The sequence below is a fragment of the Anas acuta genome, chromosome 19 (genome assembly GCF_963932015.1).
Source record: "Anas acuta chromosome 19, bAnaAcu1.1, whole genome shotgun sequence".
Classification (NCBI taxonomy): Eukaryota; Metazoa; Chordata; class Aves; order Anseriformes; family Anatidae; genus Anas; species Anas acuta.
In genome coordinates this window covers 2712215-2735901 of record NC_088997.1, presented here as the reverse complement: position 1 = coordinate 2735901, position 23687 = coordinate 2712215, and the positions used below count along the sequence as shown (strand labels likewise).

The 23687-nt window shown below is 40.7% G+C and overlaps 1 protein-coding gene and 1 long non-coding RNA gene across 13 annotated transcripts in view; one reads left to right on the top strand and one right to left on the bottom strand.

Moving 5' to 3' along the window:
• The window catches only part of BCAS3 (BCAS3 microtubule associated cell migration factor), a 354393-nt gene that overhangs the window by 168360 nt on the left and 162346 nt on the right, over window positions 1–23687 (bottom strand). For all 12 annotated transcript variants that reach the window (XM_068656220.1, XM_068656216.1, XM_068656222.1 and 9 more), the window contains 2 exons: window positions 21282–21478; window positions 19949–20046 (listed from right to left, as the gene is read on the bottom strand). In XM_068656220.1, the coding sequence (XP_068512321.1) occupies window positions 19949–20046; window positions 21282–21478 (295 nt within the window). The remainder of the gene's footprint in view (window positions 1–19948; window positions 20047–21281; window positions 21479–23687) is intronic.
• Window positions 20105–23382, top strand: LOC137842336 (uncharacterized). Its single transcript, XR_011089023.1, has 2 exons — window positions 20105–20271; window positions 20537–23382. It is a non-coding gene; the product is annotated as an uncharacterized lncRNA (long non-coding RNA).

Sequence of the window (23687 nt, the reverse complement as noted above, 5' to 3'; positions counted from 1 at the left end):
ACTCAGCGCGGCCCCATCCCCCTCCACCTAGGGCCTGACATCCGGAACTGACTTAGGAAGTACTCTAATGGTTACCAAATTTTTGGGAACTGCCTTAGCTTTTCTGAGCTAAACATGTGTTTAGTACAGGCAGCATCCACCGTCACCACTTGACCTTATGGCAGCCGCCGAGTTGCTGATTTTTCTTTTCCTTTTTTTTTTCCTTGAAAAAACAAGAAAACTTTTACCAGATAACACATGATGTAAATGCAAAATTATGTTGTGAAATGACTGCAAACATGCTGTTTTCCAGATGTTTGACGAGACAGTAAAGAAACAGCACAAAGAAGGGTCAACAGTTTCCGTCACAAGCTCTGCTGGGTTCCACATGAAAAAAAACCCAAACCCCAACATTCAGCTCTCATAAATTCAGGGGACTCTGCACAGCTGTCAAGCTATTTAGACTTTTAGAAATAAATCGAAAGGTTCCTCTGTCATCTGCCAAATTTCACTCCATCAATAGGTAGTTAAAAGACATTTGACTGTTAACATTCTACAAATTTCCTACAACCATTATTACCTCAAATGAAAGGGACTGCCAGGGAATTGCTGCTCCTGGTAAAAGCTATCTGAGGCGAGCACGGCTTCATCCTCTGTTTGCTTATAAATACCAATCTTCCTTGACACGCATGAAAACGAAACTGCAGGAGAAATGATTAAGAAGAACTCCAAGAAGAAATGAAAGAAAATGAGCACTGCCAAGCATTTACCAGGCATTCCCCTCTACCCCGCCATGGCAGGAATGACGAATACTGCTGCCACAAGGAGTATCAGCTTTTATTTTTCATTATCTAATCCCCCAGCTGATGTCAGAAGGACAGACAGATCCCCCTGTGCTTGTGAACACTGCTACCAGCATGGGGCCCCAGGAAGCCGCAGCAAAGTGGACATCTTCGCCTGAATTCATCAGGATCTCTGGGGCTGGAATTTCATTTCTTTCCAACTCTACTTCCTCTCTCAGGATACAAACCTGTCCTTTTGGACGAGGCCATCAGGAACAGCTATTAATAAGACTACCCCTGCAATGCTTTTCTTAGGTCCCCATTTCCACTCCAGTGATTTTTACTGAGCACATTACTTGTGCTGGGCTGGGTGAAACTTTTTACAGAAACAGGTTCAATCGATCTTGAATTTCTGCTTCTTTCCACATAGGAAAACACCTACCATAATTTACAGGCAGCTCTGCCACAATGAAACGATGGCTGCAGACACACTCATTTGTTAGCATGCAAACCACTCCATGTAGGATCACTTCAAATGCCTTTTAAAGACACGTGGCTTACTCCTACCCTGTGATGTTCACAAGGTTGCTGGCAGCTTCCCGGCTCTGATAAGGGGTGTACAGTCAGGCGCCTGCACTAAACCCAGCCCAGGCAGGGATTACAACAGCCTGCGTGCAAATTTGCATCCTGCATCTGAGGCTGCAGATGAAGGGAAGACCAACCATAACGATGTGCTACACAAGGATACCGGTTAGAGCAATCACAGTGAATTATGGCATGTCTTTATATGAAGATGACACCACCAAAATCATTTTAAGTCCAGACCAAGCATACATCTGTGGAGCTACTCTAAAATTGCCTATTCTGGTGCAGCTGCACCACTCAGTTCCCCCCAGAGAAGCCCCATGCCTCCAATGAATTAATTCATGGCATTCAGCAGCAAGTAACAGCCAGTAGTTGGCAGCACGTTCCCTCTACCTCAGACACATGCCTTGGGGAAATCTCTCCTGGCTGGCAGAAAACTGCATCTAATGGTATGTTAAGAACATTTTTGTTCTCTTTCTATGCAGTAATCAGGATAAAATGTTAGTGTGCTGTGCCTGACTCACTGTCATACCGGGATATGCTTCTTCCAGGAAAGCCAGACAGAGAAGATGAGCCGGATTTCCCTGTGTTACTGACTCAATGAAATCCCTGGCTTGTCTTCTTTTGTGTTATTACAGCATTAAAATATTGCATGAAGTGAAATATATACTTAATTTTATTTACAGTGAAGGAAATAATTCCTTCGGTTGTGAAAGGGTTAATAAGGAACGAAATCACACACAGTCCGTGTTAAAGGTTAGAGGAATAATCAGTCATTTGAAAAACACTACATAAACATTTTTCCGGATGCAATTTTCAGTCCAAGGATACATTTCCCAGTAGAAATCAGCAGCTAAAAAGGAAATCATTTAGTCTCCATAAGTGCCAAATTGTATCCTGATTTTTCCTGGTCTGGCTCGACTTTCAAAACTAGTGGTTCAACTTCTGCAATCTTTCACCCAATGACTATATAAACACATCCTTATAAGACAGACATAATCCTTGGGTGGGCCAATTTATGTTGGATTATGAAAATACTTAAAGTACAGAATCGTATAATGACTGTTGTCCTTCGGTTTTTACTAAACGGAAAAGAAAAAAAAAAAAGCTAATACAGACAGTCTACGCTGTTCCGAAAGGCAGTCTGTGACATTCTGCTTCTGCAACTGTGTCAACATCTTTGAAGGTAATTAGTTACCACTAAATCTATTATTTAGTTATCACAAGCTCTATTTTAATGACACCTAATGTGACACACATCTATTTTGAGCTTTAACATGCAGAAAAGAACCCCCTGGCAAACTGGCTGCATCTCCGCGTGGTCAGTTCCCACACAGCGCGAGCGCTCGCCGTACCACACAATTGGAGCGAATTAAGTTGTTACGCACACCAGCCAGAAAAACAATTCTCACTCTTGAAAATACTTTGGCTACTCTCTGTTTGGTTAAAGGTTATATAAATAGTAGCTTTAAGAAGGATGAAACAATTGTCATACAAAGCAAACAAATTCATTTGTAATTTATGGCTGTCCAGTACACATATACACACAACCATGTATAAATGTATACTTTCAAAAAATTATCTGTTCCTGCACATTTATATTTTCAGCAATGTAACTAAGAAACAATGGAAACTTTTATTCTTCATGGAAAGGTAAATTCTGTTTTTTCACTTCCCCTCTGAAACTCTAGAGTTTTTACAGGCAACTACAAAAGTCAGCAGGCTAAAGCCAACAGTATCCTATCTTCAACACTTCGCATGTGGTAGAAGGGAACTTTCCTTTCCCTCCAATGTATAAAGTTATGTGAAAGAAGACATTTTTCTAGTCTACAGAGAGTAAAGAATAAATTATAGTGATAAGATCTGGAAAAGTTTGGTTGGAAGTTAAGAGATTTTCACATCTGTGTCTACACATCTATGTCTTGGGAATAATGTATCTCGAGTACCAGTCACATAAAAATGCAAGAAATTGCTCCTTTCTCAAACACAGCAAAACCATTCATTGTACTTATGTCTACACTTTGACCAGTAGCTTATAGTAGTGATCTGAGTTAGCAAACTGCAAAGTTTTCCCATATTTCGAAATACGGACCACTCACTGTGTGTATGTGTAAAAGGACAATAAATACTAACACGCATACAACAATTCACCATTGCGTTATCCTCTCTGAGCTAAGGTAATTTGGCAATGCTGTTCTAACAAACTGAGCCATACCGCAGTCAATCTGCGCACAGCACCATGACGCTAACTACTGTGCCTGATTTATATCCCCACGAAGTCAGTGCCCATCTCTCCCTCAGCTTCTCGGGGCTTCGGATTCACCTTGAGTACTTTTCCAGGCAGGCTCTGACATTGTGTAACGAACAATAGTCCAACGTCACATCAACAGCATCTGAGAAACTACTCCTTTATTTAAATAAACTTGATAATGGTACAGCCTTTTATAAACCTCGTACAGACCTCATGTAGAACACATGCATGCGCCCGACACCTGGAAAACAAGAAATTGTGCTGCTTGAAATGCTTTCAAGAAGCTTTGCGTGTCAACTCAAGATAAGAGGACGGCTGAAAAACAACAGCCATACAGAACAATCCTTGTATGAACGTAGTCTTCTTTTATAATACAGCTACTCAGACAACATAAATACAATGCACACGTTAACGCACTCTGCCAGTTTTTACTCCTATGAAACAAACAAATAGTATTAATGGCTTAAATTATTTCAGTCTAACACTTTCTTTCTAGTTACCTAGTACAACTTAGGATGTATTTTGAAGCACGATGATATTATTAACCCCTAATTCACTTTCATTTCAAAAATAAATCCCACAAAAATCAACACATATTCCACAAAATATCGAAGAGTAAACAAAAAATATGCACCCAGGTCCTCCAACTATGAGGACTTAAATGCCATTCTGTGCAACCACCTTAGGCATGCCCACTTTATCCTATTTCTTGACATGAGAAAACATCCAAACAGATCCAATGCAGCAGAATTGCACCAGACTTGCTAAGAAAGGCCCAGCACCTCTTTGAACCATAAAAGAAAGGATTTTGTTTAAAATCAAGAATTTCTGGTTGACATATTTCACATTCCTTTCTCATTTAAAACACTTTGCTATGAAGGCTGCCATTATTTAGAAGTGAAGAAAGAAAAGGGAATTTGCCCCATTTCTCCCCACTCTTCACTTTGCTATTGTCCCCTGTATCTATTTCCAGGAAGCCATATTCATTAGGGTTAATCTGCCTACTAAATGAATAAACAAAGGATTTCTCTGTCACTGAGAGGCCAGGTGAGCTGATATCATCTTCTAACACAGAAAATCATCCGCACAAATACAGCGCAGGAAATTACCTGCTGCAATCCCACACCTGGGATCATTTGGCAAGTAGCTTAGTAATGTTGAGTAGATGACTGAAATCAAACCAATTATATTTTTAATGCAGATCTCCTATCAGCAGAAAGAAAAAAAAAAAGAGACACTTTAACCACGTGATGCAAAAGTCTCAAATGTCTTGAGATTATTATGTATACCAATATTTTAGAAAATTTACCATACAAAAACGCTACAGGGATTGGTGTGGTTGAAGTAGACTTGCTTAGTAGTGACAATTACTTACAGCTGTCCCCAGCAGTGCCCATGCTGCTGTGTTCTTCAAAACCACAATAATTCATCAATTGTTGGCTTAGGAATCTAACAAAAGATGCAAATAAATAAATAAAATCCAATTTTGGTGCAAAAAACCTGACATGAAACAGCAGCTAATATGCTAATACAAACCTACACACGCAGCCCACTGCTCAGCCCCAACTGCAAGCATTGGTGGTTATCACATCTCTGGCACGCAGCATGGCAGATGCGGAGTTTCAGAGATGCCTTGCGTACTTGGAGAGCTGACACCTGAAGGATGAGTTTCTCGTGTAGAAGCAAATGCTGAGAGATATTATGAAGGGGAATTACTGAGATTACAAAGATGAGATAGGAACAAAGGATTAGATGTAACCATAAGGACCTGGCATGTGTTATGGCACAAAAGGAGCCGATGCAGGGATTGAGAGCTCTGGGAAATGCTGCGTGCTGTGACCAAGGGGGAAGATGAGCTCAGCAGCTGCAGTCGGGGCCCAAGGAGCCAAGGGGTAGTTTGGAGTATCAAGGAAACAAGAACGGGAAAGGTCACAGGATTCAAGAAATGAAAGGAGTCATGCCTGCATAGAAACATGTAGGCATGAAACCAAAAGTTCACGTCTCAGCAATGCTGTGGAGGAAGAAAGGCCAGGGTTTGAAGCTGGCCTGGATGAATGGTGCTCCCAAAGCTACACAGCAAAGGGCTCCCTTCCCTCCCGCAAACACGGATTCTTTTTGATGTTCCTTATACAGCAAGCATGAAGAGATAAATTAAAATTGAGAACCTAGAGAGCTCTTTGATCCTACTCCCTGGAAATATGTATAAGAATATTTTCTCCAGACGTACTTTTGCTATATATGGAAACCAAATGCTGACTAATCATATAAACCTTATGGTGCCTAAGCACAGCTGTAATCTGCAGCAGAACACTGTCACAATGGCAAAGGAAAAAGTGGAAAACTAAGAAGTTAGCTGTGGTACTGAGAAAGAGGAGAAAACGGTGATCAAAGGCACTGGAGGCCAGACTAGACAAGAGGGAGAGTTTCTAGCTGGCTAGGTTTTAAGATACAAGTGACATATTTATGACTTATTCTTGTATTACTGAACTTTAACAGGCCAAGTAATGACTATCCATTTTCCAAGTTTATAGAAAAATGATTCAATAGGAGACCTGCTGACTCAGGACAACAGAAATAGGATATAAAAGTCTGAATTTTCGTTCTTTGGTCTATAGACAGCTCCAGTTGGTAGCGAGATAAAGCTATTCAGAGCTGTTTTATCAAAGCACACCAAGTGTCTCGGCTGGGAGCAGACACAGCTGCCAGGAAGAAGGCAGCGAGCTGCAGGGCCACCGCTCCTCATGTGCCAAAGAGCCCAGCTCACAGCTAGCTGGGAGAGCAGACGGCAGGGAAGATGCTTCTGCTCCCTGCCAGCCTGTGCCTGGTCAGCACGGCATGCAGTCATATCATACGCTGCCTGCCCAGGTACTCCTGTCCATGGGAGTACTCCTGGGAGATCATTCTATGATAACCTGGAGATAGGAAACCAACTCTGAAGGCACAAGACAGATGGAAATTGTATCCTCTTACGGGTATGTCAGTTTGTGGGAATGGGATTGTTTCAGTCCCCAAACATCACAATGGAACATCCATCTTCTTAGAACATTTTTTTTTTAACTTTACATTCTTAGCTGCTATGGCTTTGTGCAGACACTTTCGCATTAAAGATGTCTGTGAAAACACATAAATCCCTTTCACTAATAATTAAACATTGGACGAGAATGTACAGTGTCACTAAACCTACTTCAAAATTGGAATAGCAGCTTTGAGTAAATTAACCTCAAGATAAACCTCTACAATGGTATTATTTTTATCTTAAAATCACTTTTTGAAACTAAACCATACATTAACCATAGCAAGAGTGATCACAGATTTTAGGGAAATCACTCTACTGTATGTGTGAAAATCCTGTGGTCTTGCCATGGCGTGGTTTGGAAGCCTGTGTTCTCTCCATTGTCTCCATCACCTGCAGAAAATCTCAGCAGGGCTGCTGCTGGCACATGACCACCTTACCTGTGCTTCACAGGGGCACGTTAAAGACACCACCTCAGTCCAAGATAACTAATACAAATCATTATTGCTCAATGCAAAATGTCAGATTACAGCAATATGTAATAGGGTTTCCAGTCTGGATTAATTACTGGAGTTCATCAGCCACTTACTTAATCCCCAGTACAAGCAATAGGAGAAATCCAAACTTGAAGAGCAGCATCAGTTCCTGCTTTTTGCTCATCTTAGAAGAGCTCATCAGTATGGCATATCTAATTAATGCTTTCAATAGGTGTTAAAAATTCCTATGCTGCAAGGCAGTAAATGCATTATGAGCAGGCAAAGGCAAGTGGCTATAGTTTAGAAGCACAAAGGTGAGATAATGGCCTTCCACATCACTGAACTGTCAACCTCACTTAGCATAAAGCATTGCATCTGGAGATTTCAAATCATACAGCCGTTTAAAAATATATAGAATGTTAAATTAAATGACAAACACGGGACATGTCACCTTTTAGAGGCAGAAATGTAAAACCAAAGCATATGTTCTCCAGCTATATATTTGCTTTGGTATCAACAATATTTTTGTAACCCCCTTACTTTCTTGTCTTGGCTTTCAGTATGGAAGGACGGACATACAAGGTACAGGTCCTTCACATCATTTCTGCAATTACAGGTCAATCCTTTGCTAGTTAAATAGATGAACAACTCTGGATTTAACTCTTACAGAGAGTCTAGATGGTGGAGACAATGAAGAAAAACGTCTACAAGCTGTCAGGGATGAGGAGTAGTTCCGTCTTTTGAGCTCTGAGAGGAATGTGCAAATATCTAACTCTCAAATCTACATCTACAAACAAATCCTGCAGCCTCTGCATGTGTCAGACTCCCACCGAACCATGCCGAGTCCCACACGGTTACCACACAGGAACAGGCTCAAGCTCAGCTACGCTGACCGAGGGCCTGCGATGTCTGCAAGCAGTTTATCTGGCTCTGCATGGCACGGAGCCTAAGCTAATAAACTGTAGCTGGCTCCACGCAGAGCTAACTCGGGGCTCGGCCCTGTGGTCTTGTCACCACCGGAGCTGGAGTTCCCCACGCCGGGGCTGCCGGCAGCTCCACGGGGAGCCAGGCACGGGCAGGGCCCAGGGAAGAGACCGAGCCCTCCATGCGAGCACCCTCACCTGCCTCAAGGCTGCCACACAGCCGACGTATCATTGCACTTGATTCACATTACATCACTTTAGAGCACACGTTCAGCACTTCATGGCATGCACAATCTTTCACTGAAGTGTGATTAAAAGGCTACAACTAGGCCAATAAGGCTGGATTTTATTTGCCCACTCCCAGCAACGGGGGAAGCAGTGCCTGCCGATGACATTAAACAAAACATCGTGCCCGTGATTCAAATTCTTTCTCAACTACCAGCTATGTAAGCTGATCAGTTAGAAGCTGTCGTTTTAACACACAGCAGGGCAGCGCAGAGAAGGAGTTATGGTGGGGTACTGCATCACAGAGCTGTGTTTGCACAGCCCTCCTCACCCCCATTGAAAAGGATTTTATAGCAGGAGCAGTATTGGATGCTAACAATCAATTAACAGTCTCATTAAGCCTCGATTCAGAACATCTTCAGGTATGTGGCTAAGCATTTTCCAGAGGACCTGTTTCAGTGAGGATGGGCTCTTTATTCACAGACACTGCAAGACTAGCATGCACCACCCGCACTATGAGCTTTTCTCGCAAGCCACAGATTCCCAAAGTTTCGGTCACATTTCAGTGGAGAGAAAGGAAAAGGCATCAGCAAAACTTTGAAATAAAATCATGAAATAGTGAAGCACTGCTTGCAGTTTAGCTTATTGTGCATGAAAGTTTAAACTTTGCTTTCAACCTCGGTTTTCCAAACATGCTGTCATTCACTATAATATGGGTTAAAAATAAGAGAAAGCGAAGATGAAATGTAAATGATTTAAATGCGTGCATATGTTCTTTTGTAAAATGCATAATGCATCTGCAATGCTTTTCCTCATATTTTGGACACAAATCAAGGGGGAAATGGTCCGCTTATGATATAGTGAATTTTTTATCTAACTTCAGTGGTAAAATGTGCTTCCATGTAAGTGTTTCACTCTATACTGTTTGTTGCTGGGTTTTGTTTGTTTGTTTGTAAGGAACAAATAAACCAAAGACTAGCAGAGCAGCATCTCATTTGGTCTCCAAACTTGTGGCAATCTTCAGTTTGTTACAAAAAAATCTACAAAGAACATGAACAGCCTTGCAGAGGATTGTGTCTTGTGGTCAATTCCTGAACCTGACAGTCAACCACGATAAAGAGAACATTACACTTACTTTTAAAGCATATTTTAACCGATGGTCAGGCAGTATAACACGCAGTGATTTGCTCTCCATTCATGCTGTAAATAATACAGGTCAAAACCTAAAGAGGTAATTATTCAGGTAATGCAAATTCAGTTAATGTCCTGCTAGCAAAGAGCTAGCAAGATCTTTACTACATCCGCTGCTTCTGCTGCTTCTGTCTTTCCAGAGGCTGCCCTTCCTGGAGCGGTACTGTCAGGACTAGAAACCACTCCGAAGAGTCCTAACAAGAGGAGAGGCTGTGAACTGCAGAGTCTGCATTTCCTGCACTGCATTTCTCCCGTTAATGGCACTATAACTCAGCGCAAAGGAAAAGTAAGACAAGAGACAATGACAGCAGCCGGTCACCAAAACAAATGTTCAAACCCAACCAGATACTCACGAGCAAGCCTTCGGCCTCCGTGCCAAAGCCTAGCAAATTCTGTGAATTACACAGAAATACAGGTGGGTTGCACACAGCCAGGGCCAGCCGCATCTGGGACAAAAGCCCAGGCAAGTGATCGCATGTAGGCCCCGCTCGCTCGCAGCAGATGTGAGCTCAAGGGAAAGCAGCTGTGCTGGATGCCCCGATGGCTGAAGCTGCACCGTGCACCCGGCACAGGCAGCACAAACGGTTGCCCACTGCTGGAGGGAAATACCAGGCAAGAGACTTGGCAAGCCAGGGGTTTCCGAAGAGAAGGGCCTGGACCCCTCTTGACCTGGGGATATGGGATTTTTGGTAGGACTATTACAATCACAGAGCTTATAAAATGTATTTGGAAAGGCTTTTGTGTTGGTTTTGGGATAGCATACGAAGGCCCCAGGAATCCTCTCTGAGGCCTTAAATCTGTGGCCAAACTCCAGCAAAAACCATATGTTAGTCATATTACCACCTTTTTCTTTTCCCTGTTCTTGCTCCATTTTAAAGGACCACGCCCTGCGCAGTAAACCAAAGACAGCCTCAGGGCAAGAGAGGCTCATATACCACTTCTCTTATCTGGAGAAATCCTGTGCTAATGATGTGAATAATCCCAAGTCTGCTTTCTGTCATTTACTGACTGTGACCTGCTTGTTTTCACCTTTACAAGGGGAACAGCACCGTACGGTTTCTGTGGTTTTGTACGCGAAGTGCTCGGCTTTACGTTCTCCCTCAGACTGAATTTTTCTGGAAGGAGGCGAGCCCCAGGCAGGCTGTCCCAGTGCTCAGCAGCGTAAGACCACGATGCTCCTGTGTGCAGCTCCCTGGCTGGAGGCACCACCAGCAGCTCTGGACCTGCAGATGAAACGGGTGGAGGAGGACAGGGACAAGTGGGCCCCTGCCACCCCGCTCCCTCCACCGCTCGCCCCCGCAGCTGCTCTGCAGCCACTGCTCGCTGGCACCAGCCTTGGCTCCTTGCAGCGCTCCACCCACAGCTCCAGTGCTAGCACCCAATTTAGCTTTGGTTCTAATAAAAAGTGAAAGTTAAAAGCAGCACAAGCAGCAGATAAAGCGCTATTAAAAACTGCCTGGGATCAGGCCAGGGATGGAGTCCAAGGCAGGGGGAGGAGCAAAGGCAACTGCAAGCCGACGGCTATTTCATGGGATTGGATAATTAAGAAAAACAACATATTTTCCATCTTTTTTTTTTTTTTTTTTTTTTTTTTTACCCCTTACTTCACTGAGACAATAAAACACACACAAGTAAGTACCAGCAGACTGTACTTCAACCTAGCTGTAAATATTTCCAGCTGAGGACATCCCTACTTCAGCGAGGAGCCTGAGTGAGAAGGCAGTGATTAACACATCCTCAAAGGATCAAACTCCACCTTAAAAACACATCAAATGCCTGGCTAATTTATCATGCCACATAGTTCAGTTTTATGTGACATCTACCTAAACCCACACTTCTGCTCCCTCATCAATATTACACTTGAATGAACAATAGCTAAAACATGCTGGGTTTGGATTAACAATGGTGAAAATAGGTGCATATGCTGACAATACACTAAGAAAAAACATGTGAGGACTGGTGCTCTTGTTTAAAGCCACTTCAGTAGAGAACCAGATATACTCAGGGTAAAGAGTCTGTGTAGAGAGCTTGTGTAGTTTTTGCACCGTGAGCACTGGGTTGGACCAGATGAACACTGTTTTCTCCAGCTCGCATTATTTAACGATTCTATAAATATTATAATGTTATCTGCAGTATGAAGAAATACAAGTGAGAAGAAAATCAGAGATTTAAGGGAGGTTAGGCTTACTCAGGAATACCTAGCCCTTTATATCTTTGGAGAAACAGACAGATGTAAAAGTGTGCTGTTCATTACTGTGATGATATTGCAAATGCTTTCTGGTACAACACTGGAGGCAACCCCTGAGCGCACAGCTGAGAGCTCACTGGCTGCACAGCAAGAGCAGTGTACCTCCTCTTCCTCAGTTTCTCCTTCTTTCAGGGAGGCTGATTTTGCTTTAAAATATAGCATTATCATCTAACTTGGGAAAAAAATAAACAAGCCAGGACACTTTTTTTTAAGCTATTTTTATCTTATAATGAAGAGGGGAATTTAAAAAATGATTCATTATGAAACCAGGAGACACTGTTCAGTAGCTGCCCCACCACTTCCAAGCATCTTTAAAAAATAAACAAAAAACATTCTTCAAGACTGCTTCATGCCCAATTTGACACCTACAGATCTCATTGTTCGGAAGAAGCTATCACAACCAATACAGTATTAAGGTGGTTGCTGTGCTCCCGGGCTGTGGCCATTAAACCTCCTGGGTATTTGGCAGGCAGGAGGAAGCTGAAAGACAAAAGGAACAGCCCACAGGGCCCTGAGGACAAGGGCTGGAACAGTTCCTGAAAGCAGGGGAGGACAACTTGCAGGGTCTCAAGAGGCCCAGAACTAGCAAGCAATCCGCAGGGTGACAAACTAAGTGTCTGACAGAGACGACGGTCCAGACCAGAGAATATGAAACAAGAAATAATGAAGCACATTTAGAGGTTTTTCAAAGCAAACATGGAAAACAGTGAGCAAAAACTACGAAGGGTGGCCTAATTTAGGGAATTGTTAAACAGGGACATCTCCTTAGCATAAACTGGAAAACTTTCTAAATGAGAGCTTTGCCTGAAAAATACTGACTTTAAAATTCATGTGCAAATGGGTGTTCAAATATTCATCCTTTAACTTGCACATCTAATAACATTTTAAGAACATTTCAAAAAGTCTAGATTAATAGATGAGCATATAATACCAGTTTATAAAAATATTAAGATTCATAAAATGATTCCTTTAAGTACTGTATAAAAGGAACATGTCAATGAGCATGCTTCTTTGCAAATAGTGCACAGTGCGTTATTTCTGTGCAATCCATAAAAACACAAGTACAGACACTGAGGTTTCTGGATCTCTTGTAAGTTTAACAGTAGCTAGGAGCTCTCAGATCTCAAGCTATAATAAATATTGTATCCTACAGGAGCCCATCGGGAATCTCAGCTCATGTGTTGTTCCACAGAAGATTGTGGTGTCAGATATGATTAGAATCAACACTTTCCACTTATTCTGAGCTTTAAAGCTATCTATGCAAAACATTAACAACAACTGCTAATGAAGGACAATAAAAGGGTACACAAGACAATCTTATATTCAGAATGAGCTCCTGATATGCAGAACACTGCCGTGAGTTATGGACTTTTTCCCCACAGATAAACAGGAGACATTTATACGTTTGGAACAGACCATGCCCTAGCACACTGCTATTTTTCAGCTGACAAGCCATTATGTGAACTGAAGGTGGCTTTCCCAGCTGGAAGTTAGTATGTAACACTTAAGCAATAAGACACTCCACTGTCTGCATTAATGGACCACTGGTACACGCGTCAAGTGGGTTGTGTGACATGAGAACAACTGTCTGAGCATCCAGGGGCTGCACCAATGACCATTAACGTAGTCCCCGGAGCCTTCCCTGTGACTAACCTCCACATCTGAAGAAAAATCTCATTATCTGGTATTTTGATATTACGTTGCTGAGGTCACAGTTATGCTGTCACCTAGCTATGATGTCAACGTGGAAACTGCTGCTGTTATTGTTTGGCAGAATCCTGTGGGTTACCAAAAACCACATTAGCGAGATGAACAAGGTGAGCAACCAATGTGAGCACCTTGAGTAATTTACATTGCTTACAGTCAGATTGAACCTAACACAAAAATGTCTAGAAATTGCTGGATTTTGATTTTCACTTGTGTCTGTGAAATTAACTTGAATGTAATGCCTTTTTTTTAAAAAAAAAAAAAAGCTAATGGGCACAGACATGTCAAAGAACAACCACCTGAGAAAAGCTGAATTCCTTCAACTACTACCAGCTTCCTCAGCTAAACCAGAGGCAAACTGGGATGAGGAAGAAGTCCCCTCTGTCATCTGCAGGGTGCCGGGCTTGAGAGCCCCACATGACCACATTCTGTTAACTCCAGATCTGACAGGCTAACCCAGCTACCACCATTATAGGGAGGCAAAAATAAATCACTGCAGATTGATTCTGCTGCCGTTCTGTCACTGACCCATGCACTTCCTCTTCAGCATACTTCTGCCTCCAGAAAACACCCACCAGTGTTTCAAGACATTAATGCTACTCCATGTTTCCCTGCAGCTGAGTCTTTTCCCAAGCCAGGCAATGATCCAGCACCAAGTGCCCAGCCAGTAGTGTCAGGTCATTTTAGTTTCTCTTCACATCTTTGTAGTCTATAGGGCATAGCTGTTTCGAGATGTAATCATGTATACTGCATTGGCATCTCGGAGCCTGCTGAAGTCATTTCTGTCTTCAGGCCCTCTTCAGAAATCATCAGATAACATTTTCTCAAATTAGATAAACTAGTTCAAGTTGAGAAAACTCTAGGTACCAGGATTTTGTACTGTGTGGCTCACAAACACACACACGAACAATTATTTAGTTAGACACACAAGTAAGATGGAGGGGGCACGTGCAAGTGTGCGATAACTCATCACTAAAAAACCAACTGAGTATATCCCACACGTTATCATTAGCCCGGAAATACTACCGAAAACATTTTTCAAATAAGTAACATAATAAGTGGTTTAAATAGGTATATTAATGGAATTTGCTTGGAAGTTGTTACAGGAAAGAATCACAACTTCAATTCATTTAAATGTAAACTGACAGAAGGTAGAAGTAGAAAACATCAGGGCTGGGTATGTCTTTTTGCTGTCACCAAGCAGGCGATGCCCCCTAAGAGCAGCTTGTTATCCGACCATTATTAAAACCCTGGCTGCTGTGAAGAATAGACCGAGGGCCAAATCTCTTCCTTGGCTTCAAAGCTCGGCATTATACTCGGAGGATCGGAGTGCAATCGCTATCTGCAACAACAAACTACCTTTATGCCGTCCAGGTAATTACAGGTTCAGGTCAAGGACTCCAGACCGTATTGATTACATCTCTCCGCGGGAGCACCCTGCAGCCCCGGCCGGCTCCACTCAAGCAGGGCAGCTCAGGTATCCGTGACGCCGGGACTCCTCGGGCCCTACCAGCGCCCGTAACGGGAAACCAGTGAGCGCTCAGGCCTGTCAGTTATTGCCTGTGGCAATAAGGACAGCCTGGGAATTCATAATGTTGGTGACTTCATCTGCCAGCTGCATTCACACATCTTTACTACCTGAATAACTGATCTCCGCTACTCCGAGGCAGCACTTTCTGGTGTACAGCATTTGGGAATAAATATTTGATCGCACGTACAACAGAAAAGAGCTCAGATGGTTTAAGGTGTGACAGCAGAAGTGTTTATTAAATTCCGAGTGAGAGCATTGCTGGACAGTAAGAATTTGTCCCATGGTCCCTATCTCACAGGTGTGGTGATGAACAATAAAAGATCCTTTACAGGCAGAGGGAAGGGAGGTGAGGCAACCTCCCACCCCCACAAAACCCAAGCCCCAAGTCAGTTCTTCTGTTCATTAAACCCTCTGCAGGCACCAAGCTACCCATCCATGGCCAGCCAGTCACAAAGAAAAGAAAAGGGAAGTACTAAATTACAAGCCAACTTTAAGAGGGCATTGATTGAGGTAACCAGAAGAGAGCTCAGTATTGTCAATGCTTCATGCAACAGCAATAAACAATCTTCATTAAAAAATGATGCGTGCGTCCCTAAGAAGCACAGCGCGTGCCAGGTTTAAGAAAACATAAAACATTCCCCTTGCCCCATGCACAATCCAAAGAAAAAAAAAAAAACACTCGGGATCTTTTTCTTCTACAATTTCATTCATTAGAAGTTTTCTTGCCCGAACTTCTGTATTTGTGCAAATCAAGACAGAAACAGCGAACTCACTTTGAGTAGGGAAGGAAAAGGTTGATGCAGAGGAGCCATCAGACAGCTTCTTCTTTGTCAATGTTTTTCTACTCAGCTGACAATGCAACCAAATCATTACTTGACTGAGGAGTAACTATCAAAAACCTCTTTGCATGAGGGAATAAGTGGGGTATTTCATAACCACACACAGGTGTGCACGGTTTTTAACAAAGCAGGGCTGCATTTACAGGTATGACTGGGCATACCTGAATCCTTCAACACATCTGTTGCAGTTTAAGGGAAATGTTTGCCCTAAAAACTCAGTGCAGTTGTGTGACCAGATTTAGGATTTTGTTGCAGGTCCTCATCACCCTTTCTCTAGCAGTTTTCTGTTTCCGAAAGTCTAGATTTGTTGTTCTGTGCAGATACCTTAGCCCTCTGCACTCCTTTAATTTCTCCGTTATTTATTATTAGCAGGGTTCTATCCATTCTGATTTTTTTTGGTGTATATGACATGCATTATTCCCCTATAGGTTATAGTGTAAAACTCAGAAAAAAGTGCCTCATTCATCACTGGTAATATTCAATTACATGTCTAGGCAATGCTTCTGCGTTCTAGATTAGTTTCCATTATTTTTTAGATACTCTCGATATCCAAAAATTTATCTAATTCTAGTCACACCAAGGAAAGGAATGGCATTCAATGCATACACGTAATATAAGGTTTTTAAGTCATGTCTGTAGAACACTCATCTGAAATAGAGCCAGGTCATTCTGAAATACACATTTTGTGTTGCCGTACTGATTTCTCTCTCAGGGTTCATTGGTTTAGTTGCATAAAGAGTGTGACCTTCAGCTGCAGCATCTCCTGCAGATGGGGCACTTAAAAGGTTTCTCTTGCACCTGTTGTCTAATGAAGTCTTAAATGCAACCTGACTGAAAGCCTCTCCCATCTAGCCAGCTGTCTGCAGCCACAAAATTTCTATCTGTGATCTCTGTATTCCCACCTCACCTTTATTAAACCTGATGCAATAAGCCAGTAGCCTCAGCATAACTTCAGCAAGGATGGAAACAGACACACGAGTGCGCGTGCCTGCTTACCATACACAGTAAGCATTTATTTGCTATGCAGACAAGTCTTTCTTTTGGTGTATATTAAAGCTTCCTGTGTTATAAAGCTTTAAACCCAACGTCGTCCCTTTAACATTTCTTACTGTGAATCTGGAGCAGCATCTGGAATTACAGTTAATTTAATCCTTGAGGGTACATTCTCTCTATGATGCGTATGACTGAAGTGTGTGCATTGAAGAACAAATGTCCAGTAACTTTAGGTGACTACATTTTTGCAAACTTTTCTTAAAGATTTAATTAAAAAAAAATAACACACAGAGGGAAGATTATCTTAGAAGAATTCTAAGTACGATTTAGATAATTATATTGAAATCTACCTTTTTTTTTTCCTGATGTATCCATGTAATCTTTATAGAAAAGTGCCATTACCCTGAAAATGCTATTGCAAATTGTCATGATTGACAGAAGTATTTGAGTTCTTCACTTTTTTTAAAATGGAGGTTTTTTCACTTGTGAGAGTATATTGTTGTTAGTATGCCACACTTTTACAGACACATGTAAAATCACATTTAAAAAAATGTACAAATATCTTATTAAATGCAACGACAGAGTTGTCACCAATGGGGGAGAAGGAAGGAAGCTATAAAGAATGGCAGAAGAATAATTAAAGATGATAAACATGTACTTGAAATCTTTTGGTAGGAAGAACAAGTGATGGAGTTAGATAAGGAGAGGCGCCACGCTGGTTCTATCTCTAAGCAACAGGCAATCAAACAGCCAGATAAGCATCTTCATAAAGTGCAACAGACTCAAATGCATGGGTCATAACTGAAGAATCACTTCCTGGTTCAGCTTAGGTAGTAAAAATTTATGACCTACTTAAAAAAAAAAAAATCCTTCCAACCTAAAAACGTATTTTCCAATAAATTTGTTTTCCATAAAGAATGCAAGCCACTTAGGGCATGCCTTGGTAATAGCAGGAAATGAGAATATTTACAGTAGTGAGCTATAATATAAAATATGCAATGTTGCACATGAACATTTAAAATAAACCTTTCCATGCACAGCTGAGCTTAATGTAGTTTTCCACACATCTCAAAGGTAGGAAGAAAATAAAGCAATTTAATGTGCTCTTTTTTCTGTTGTTGGGCTCTGTTACAAGAATTACATAAAATTTCAAAAAACACTGCACATTTTTTCTTGCGTCTCTTCTACTCCGTAGCAGAATTCACATGCCTGTACCATCTCACATAACCTGGCATCTCTATCCTTAACACAGACCAATGCTTTCTGCATGGGAAAGGACTAAGAACCAGGCAATATGAAAACTGCAAATAGATGCTAAAGTCCCTGAATCAAAAATCAATTCAAATCCAAACCGCCTGGCAGTGAAGTTAAATAAAATACTGCTATCAGCATGTCTCTAACAAAATCCATGTATTGTTTATAAGAAACTTATGAGGTGTTACAATAAAATTGAGTCACTGCTGTACAGTAAATATATTTTTAGTGTCATAACAATGTATACAATTGACTTTGGCAATTTTAATACGGACACACATGTTAAATGCATTACCAATAGAGCTTCATCACATTCATATGAGCCATTTCACTTTAAGGCCCCATCTATACTATACGAAGGGTTGTTTAGTGTAGAAGAGGTATGGTCCTACATGGTTTATTGCTTCTAGTGTCGTTGGAACAAAACAGTTTCAGAACACAGCACAGTTACAGAACAGTTGTATACCACAATTAATACGTATCCCTGCTACAGGGAACTGTACTGCTCCATTCACACTCAAGGAAAAAAATACAAAGAATCCCCCACCCTGATAACCCAGATGTCTCTATCTGTATCAGCTGGCACAGTCACACTGATAGTGAAGAACAACTATGCCATTAATCAGTCTGAATCTGAAGTGTCAGATATACAGACAGAAGCACTCCTGTGATTCCAGCTTGTAACTTCTAGGGGTAATAGACAGGGATGAACTAGTCCAAAAAAAATCATAACTGATGCATTTATGATTTCTTAGATGTCAAATAATTATTTTCAAAATTATATTCACATATACTAAAACAAATACAATTCCCTTTAAGTAACCAGCATCAGATGTCTGTCTAAGCTCAATGTGAATTAATTTAGCAAGTTTTAAATATTTGAAAATGGAATTTAGAATGACAATCCTCAATACCCAAAGTAAATGTAGTTATTACCGAACTCAGTTATAAACAGACCTGAGAAGAATCCTCTAATACCCAAATAAATTAATTTGGCAAACAATGTAGTATCTTAGACTCAGAATTTATAACTATAGCAAACAGAGTCTGGAACAGGAGCTTTTATTTTAACTCTCTTTAAAACAACCTTCAGAAATCACTTTCTGTATGTGTTACAGTCTCCTTTTACAGTTTAACCTCAATCCAATCAGCAGTCTCCAGGGATTTTCAAATCACTAAAGATTAAAATCCTCTCTGACTTGACTGTTTGACTAATGCTGTGTGTTTAATAATTCTACTTGTGAGAGATTTTATTTGACAAAATCCTGCTGTGTGGAACCTTCAGACGCTATACAGCTGTACTAAAATATAAAGCTCTGCTGTCTTTGGTTCTTTATATAGACTATACCCCAGCACTGAGAAAAAAAGAAGAAAACTTTATAGTACATATATTACTATGTTGATATTAACGTAACCACTGTAGTATTAAATTTACACACACTCTTTTAGAGCAGAGTAGTGAAAATGCGACTGTTACACAAACATTAGTTAAACTACCCTGTTGTCTTGACTGTTCGCAGAAATCAATTACATTTATGATTACATTTCAATGAAAGGTATTTTGTAAATGGGACAGAATTGTAATATTCTATGCTTTAGGCACTCATTAATAAAAGCATTTCAGTGTTAGTATTTGCAAGTGTTTTGCTTTTTAGCTTACACATTTCTTAGCATTCCACAGCTTATGTTAAACTTCATGTAAATATTGTGTTTATATTTTATGACAATGCTGTGACTTCAAATTTGAGTGGTAAGAGGAAAAAAGTCATCATTATTTTAGCCTTCAGTATATATTTGTGTAAGACAGCACTTACTCTACAGCACAGCTGAAAATAATGATAACCTTTTAAGTATATAGCATTAATTAGTAAACATGCTACCAGACAAAAAAAGACAAGATTGATGAATGCCTTGAATATCAAAGAAAACAGAAAAATAAGCGTGTTTCTACCTGAAGTAGCATCAATCACTGTTGAAACTCCTCTGCGATCAGAAACCGGACGTGATGACCCCGGCATGCTAACAGGTTCTGAACGAACTGGCTGAATCCTAAATGATAAGTTACAGTTACCACCTGGGTCAAAATCGTTGCTCAGGAGGGCTACAATCAAATCACAAACCTGAAACAGCCGACCAATTAAGCAACTACTCATTTTGAAATCTGCCAATAGTTAAAAATTTTCCTTCACTTTGTGGCGCCAAGGTATGGATAATCCATCTACAGACAGATCAAGACCATGCACAATGTGAATATCCCTAAACTATGTCTCAGATGTGAGTACCACCTCCTCCCCCTAATAAATCCACCCTATCCAAACTGCCTAAAATTCCTCCTGAACAGCAGCAATTTCTTTACCAGTTTAGGAGAAGAGGTACATCTGTAAATGCCTACTACTTTCGTTGTGCATGTATATATATGTGTTCATTTATATACATACATATTCATTTTTTAATTTTCTGCTTTCTGTTAATGTATGCATATGGATAACACAAAAATATCATTTAATAACATATTTTACATTTATATTCTTACTTGCAGGAGCAATCATATGCAAGGAGAAATCACATTTTAAAAGCATGTATTTTCAGCCCAAGGCCAACCTGCTCGCTTTTAATGGGACTGGTCATTGTTTGATGTTGTTAAATCTTGAGAGCTACTGGACAGGGCACAGAAACAAATGGTGCATAAAAGTAGTTCTACAAAATTGTTTGCTATCCATAACTTTAAATCCACGTTTAGCCCCACTCTGCTAGGCCTCCCCTTCCCAATTACAAATCAGCCAATGTCAAAAAACAGATGAATTAAATACGTGAAAAAGGAGGGAAAAAGAAGGAAGCAATGAAAAGGAAAAAATAAAAATAAAAAACAAAGGGGGAAGGGGAAAATATTCCAGAAGCTCCCTTACTCTTTGAACATACTGACCACTTCATGGCACAACGCTCCTACTCATGACTGAGGAAATTATTTTTTTAAGTAATGCAGAACTGTAAAAGCTAAGACAATAGTGAGCAAGGCCACCTTCCAAGGCCACCTACAACGAAAGAACAGACTTTTTACTATCTTTCATTGTAATTTACACAGGAAGAGGTGGCAAAATGGAATCTAAGCTGTTTAGCCTGGATGAATTTTTATTGTTGTTGAGTCATACACTTTTCTTAGACTTTCATCTGGACAAGCTTGGTGAAAACTATTACAGGTTCTACACAGATGGCCTCATTTAAGCATAAGGTAAGGTACTCACACAACAAATGTGAAACAGCTCAGAAATTCATCTTATTCTTACCTGAGACTATTGAGATCAAGATCATCTGTATCGAAGTCCAGAAGAGGCTGTGGGGTGTCACTGGGACCATGCGACTGCAGCACTGACGAACTGGATGAAATGACAGTGGTTTGGCCAGAGGGATGAATTGTTTTGAACTGGAACTGTGGGCCCATCCACAGGCGCCGATGAGGCCCGGTGTGAGTCACTATTTCAACCTGTGGGAATATGGGAAACGGTCAACACAAAACTGCAACCTAATACACTGAGTGGTTCTTTCAGTGCACTGAAGCCCCAGAATCTTGTTGTTCTCAAGCAAAAAAAGCATTTTGTGCCATCAGTTCAGGGAAAAACTGAATTTCAGAACATCTTTGTTAGAGAAAGGATGCTGTAGCCAAAGCCAAGAGCTTCTTGAAGAGCTGTGAAAGCTCTTGAACCATCTGCTTTAGGACACTGCACCCAGTTCTGAAAACTGCTCAAGAGGCTGTCAGTCCATCCTGGCCACCTTCACCTGGTCCTGTTCATTCCTCCCTCTGCCATGACAAAATGCATGCTGTAACTCAACTGCTAAACGTCTCCTGCTGTGGCTGCAAATAGGGGATCACGGTTCTGCCTGCACCTACCTGAAGTGGACAGAGGAATTGAAAGTTAATTTTCCCCAAATTTTCTTGTCAGTACCTTCAATCCTGACTGGGACACGGGATACACTTTTTAAAAGCAAGCTGTTACAGCTATGTTCCGGCTGCTTTCTAAAAGTTCACACATTAAACAGCACCGCTTCACATGTATGTAGTGCGAACTGTATTTCAAATCAAAGCTTGTAATTATTGTTGGCATATCCGAGGAAACTGCTGGCAGAGACCATCTTGCTGGAAAGCAACAAGATTTGTAACAGAGAGCAATGCGAAGTGCACCATGAGACACTGAGCACCTCGGGTCACATTCATTACTATGCTGATGGCAGGCAAGCATGGATGTGCAACACGGAGCTTAGGAGGGCTGACACGCTGATTTAACTGCAATTCTGACAATTAAAACAAAGCTAAGGGTGTTTGCTTGCCATGAATAACCACACGTACTTTATGTTATAGGTGCATATGAGATCTGTGGGCATGTTTACGAGTGGATATACACACAAACACAGACAGAAGTGTCACAGTTCCGTGCCTACTTCCAAAAGGCACAGAGAATACAGAGGGTGTACCTAAGAAACAATAATTTCAAATACTCAGATTTTCCTTTAGGTATTGGCTTTCAATGAAACTAGATATAAACTTGAGAAAATAAGTTACATTTCAGTAAATGCATCCAAAATGCTTTTGAAAAATGTCTTTTTATGCTGATAGTTCTATACCTCATGAGTACCAACTTTTACAGACTGAAATATGTCAACTCTAGGAATACAAACAACCATGGGAATTTAAGAATGTAACATTTTCAGCAATGTACATGATCAGGATTGGGCCTTGTAAATAGAAGAGCAAACAACGTTCCTCAGTAATACAATTAAAAAAAAAATAAAACAGCCTTTAAAGATCAGAAGTAGGAAATGTGAAATGAAAATATTAAGCTCTGGTGAACTCATATTTTTAAGATGACAAAAATGGACTGCTAAATTTCTATAAATCTTTGCTGAAACAATGATTAGCTTCACACAAAGAATGTAATTTAGTAAGCACGTTCATCAAGATATATTTCTGTATCTCTATGACATGCAAGTGCATCTTACAGTTTTCTTTACTCTTATATATGTGCATTAATACTGATTCTTAATTCTTTAAGAAACAATTTTAAACACTGGATTATGTTCTAAGTCCTCTGCTAACGTAAAATGACAAATGCACAGCCTATTTAGCACTATTTCCATCTTTGCATTTATCTTAGCGTAACTCAGATCGACTGTAGATGTTTCTAAGTCAAGTAGCTTTTATGTAGCAGTGTAAATTAGGCCACAGATAAAGTAATCTGTATATTTTAAGCTTGAAACCATCAGTGTCACAGAGCCGAGAGGTAAACAGATGCCTTTGCAATTTTACTGAGGCTATGGCCAGATGTTCCTATTCACTCTCCTGTTGTGTGCAGGACAAACATATTGTATCTACTTCACACTGACAGCACACATTACCCACTGTTCTAATTGAAAAGTTGAAGTGAAGGGCAGTGTTTTTTCACTGCATGCTGTTACTGTTGATAACAACACTTTAATTTTGAAAAACATACTTGCACTTTAGGCTTAATCTAAAGTGGCTTGCTTGGAGAATGCTAGCATCTTCCTGCTCAAAAGAGATATCATCACTCGTTTCACTTAGCAAAAATTAAACATTCCCGAAGCAATCTCTGAATTATCTGTGTTCTGAGTGATGTCACTTTTTTTTTCCTTACATTTAGTCTGGTGAGGGGATAGATGTGATGAAGTCTGAGCAGTCT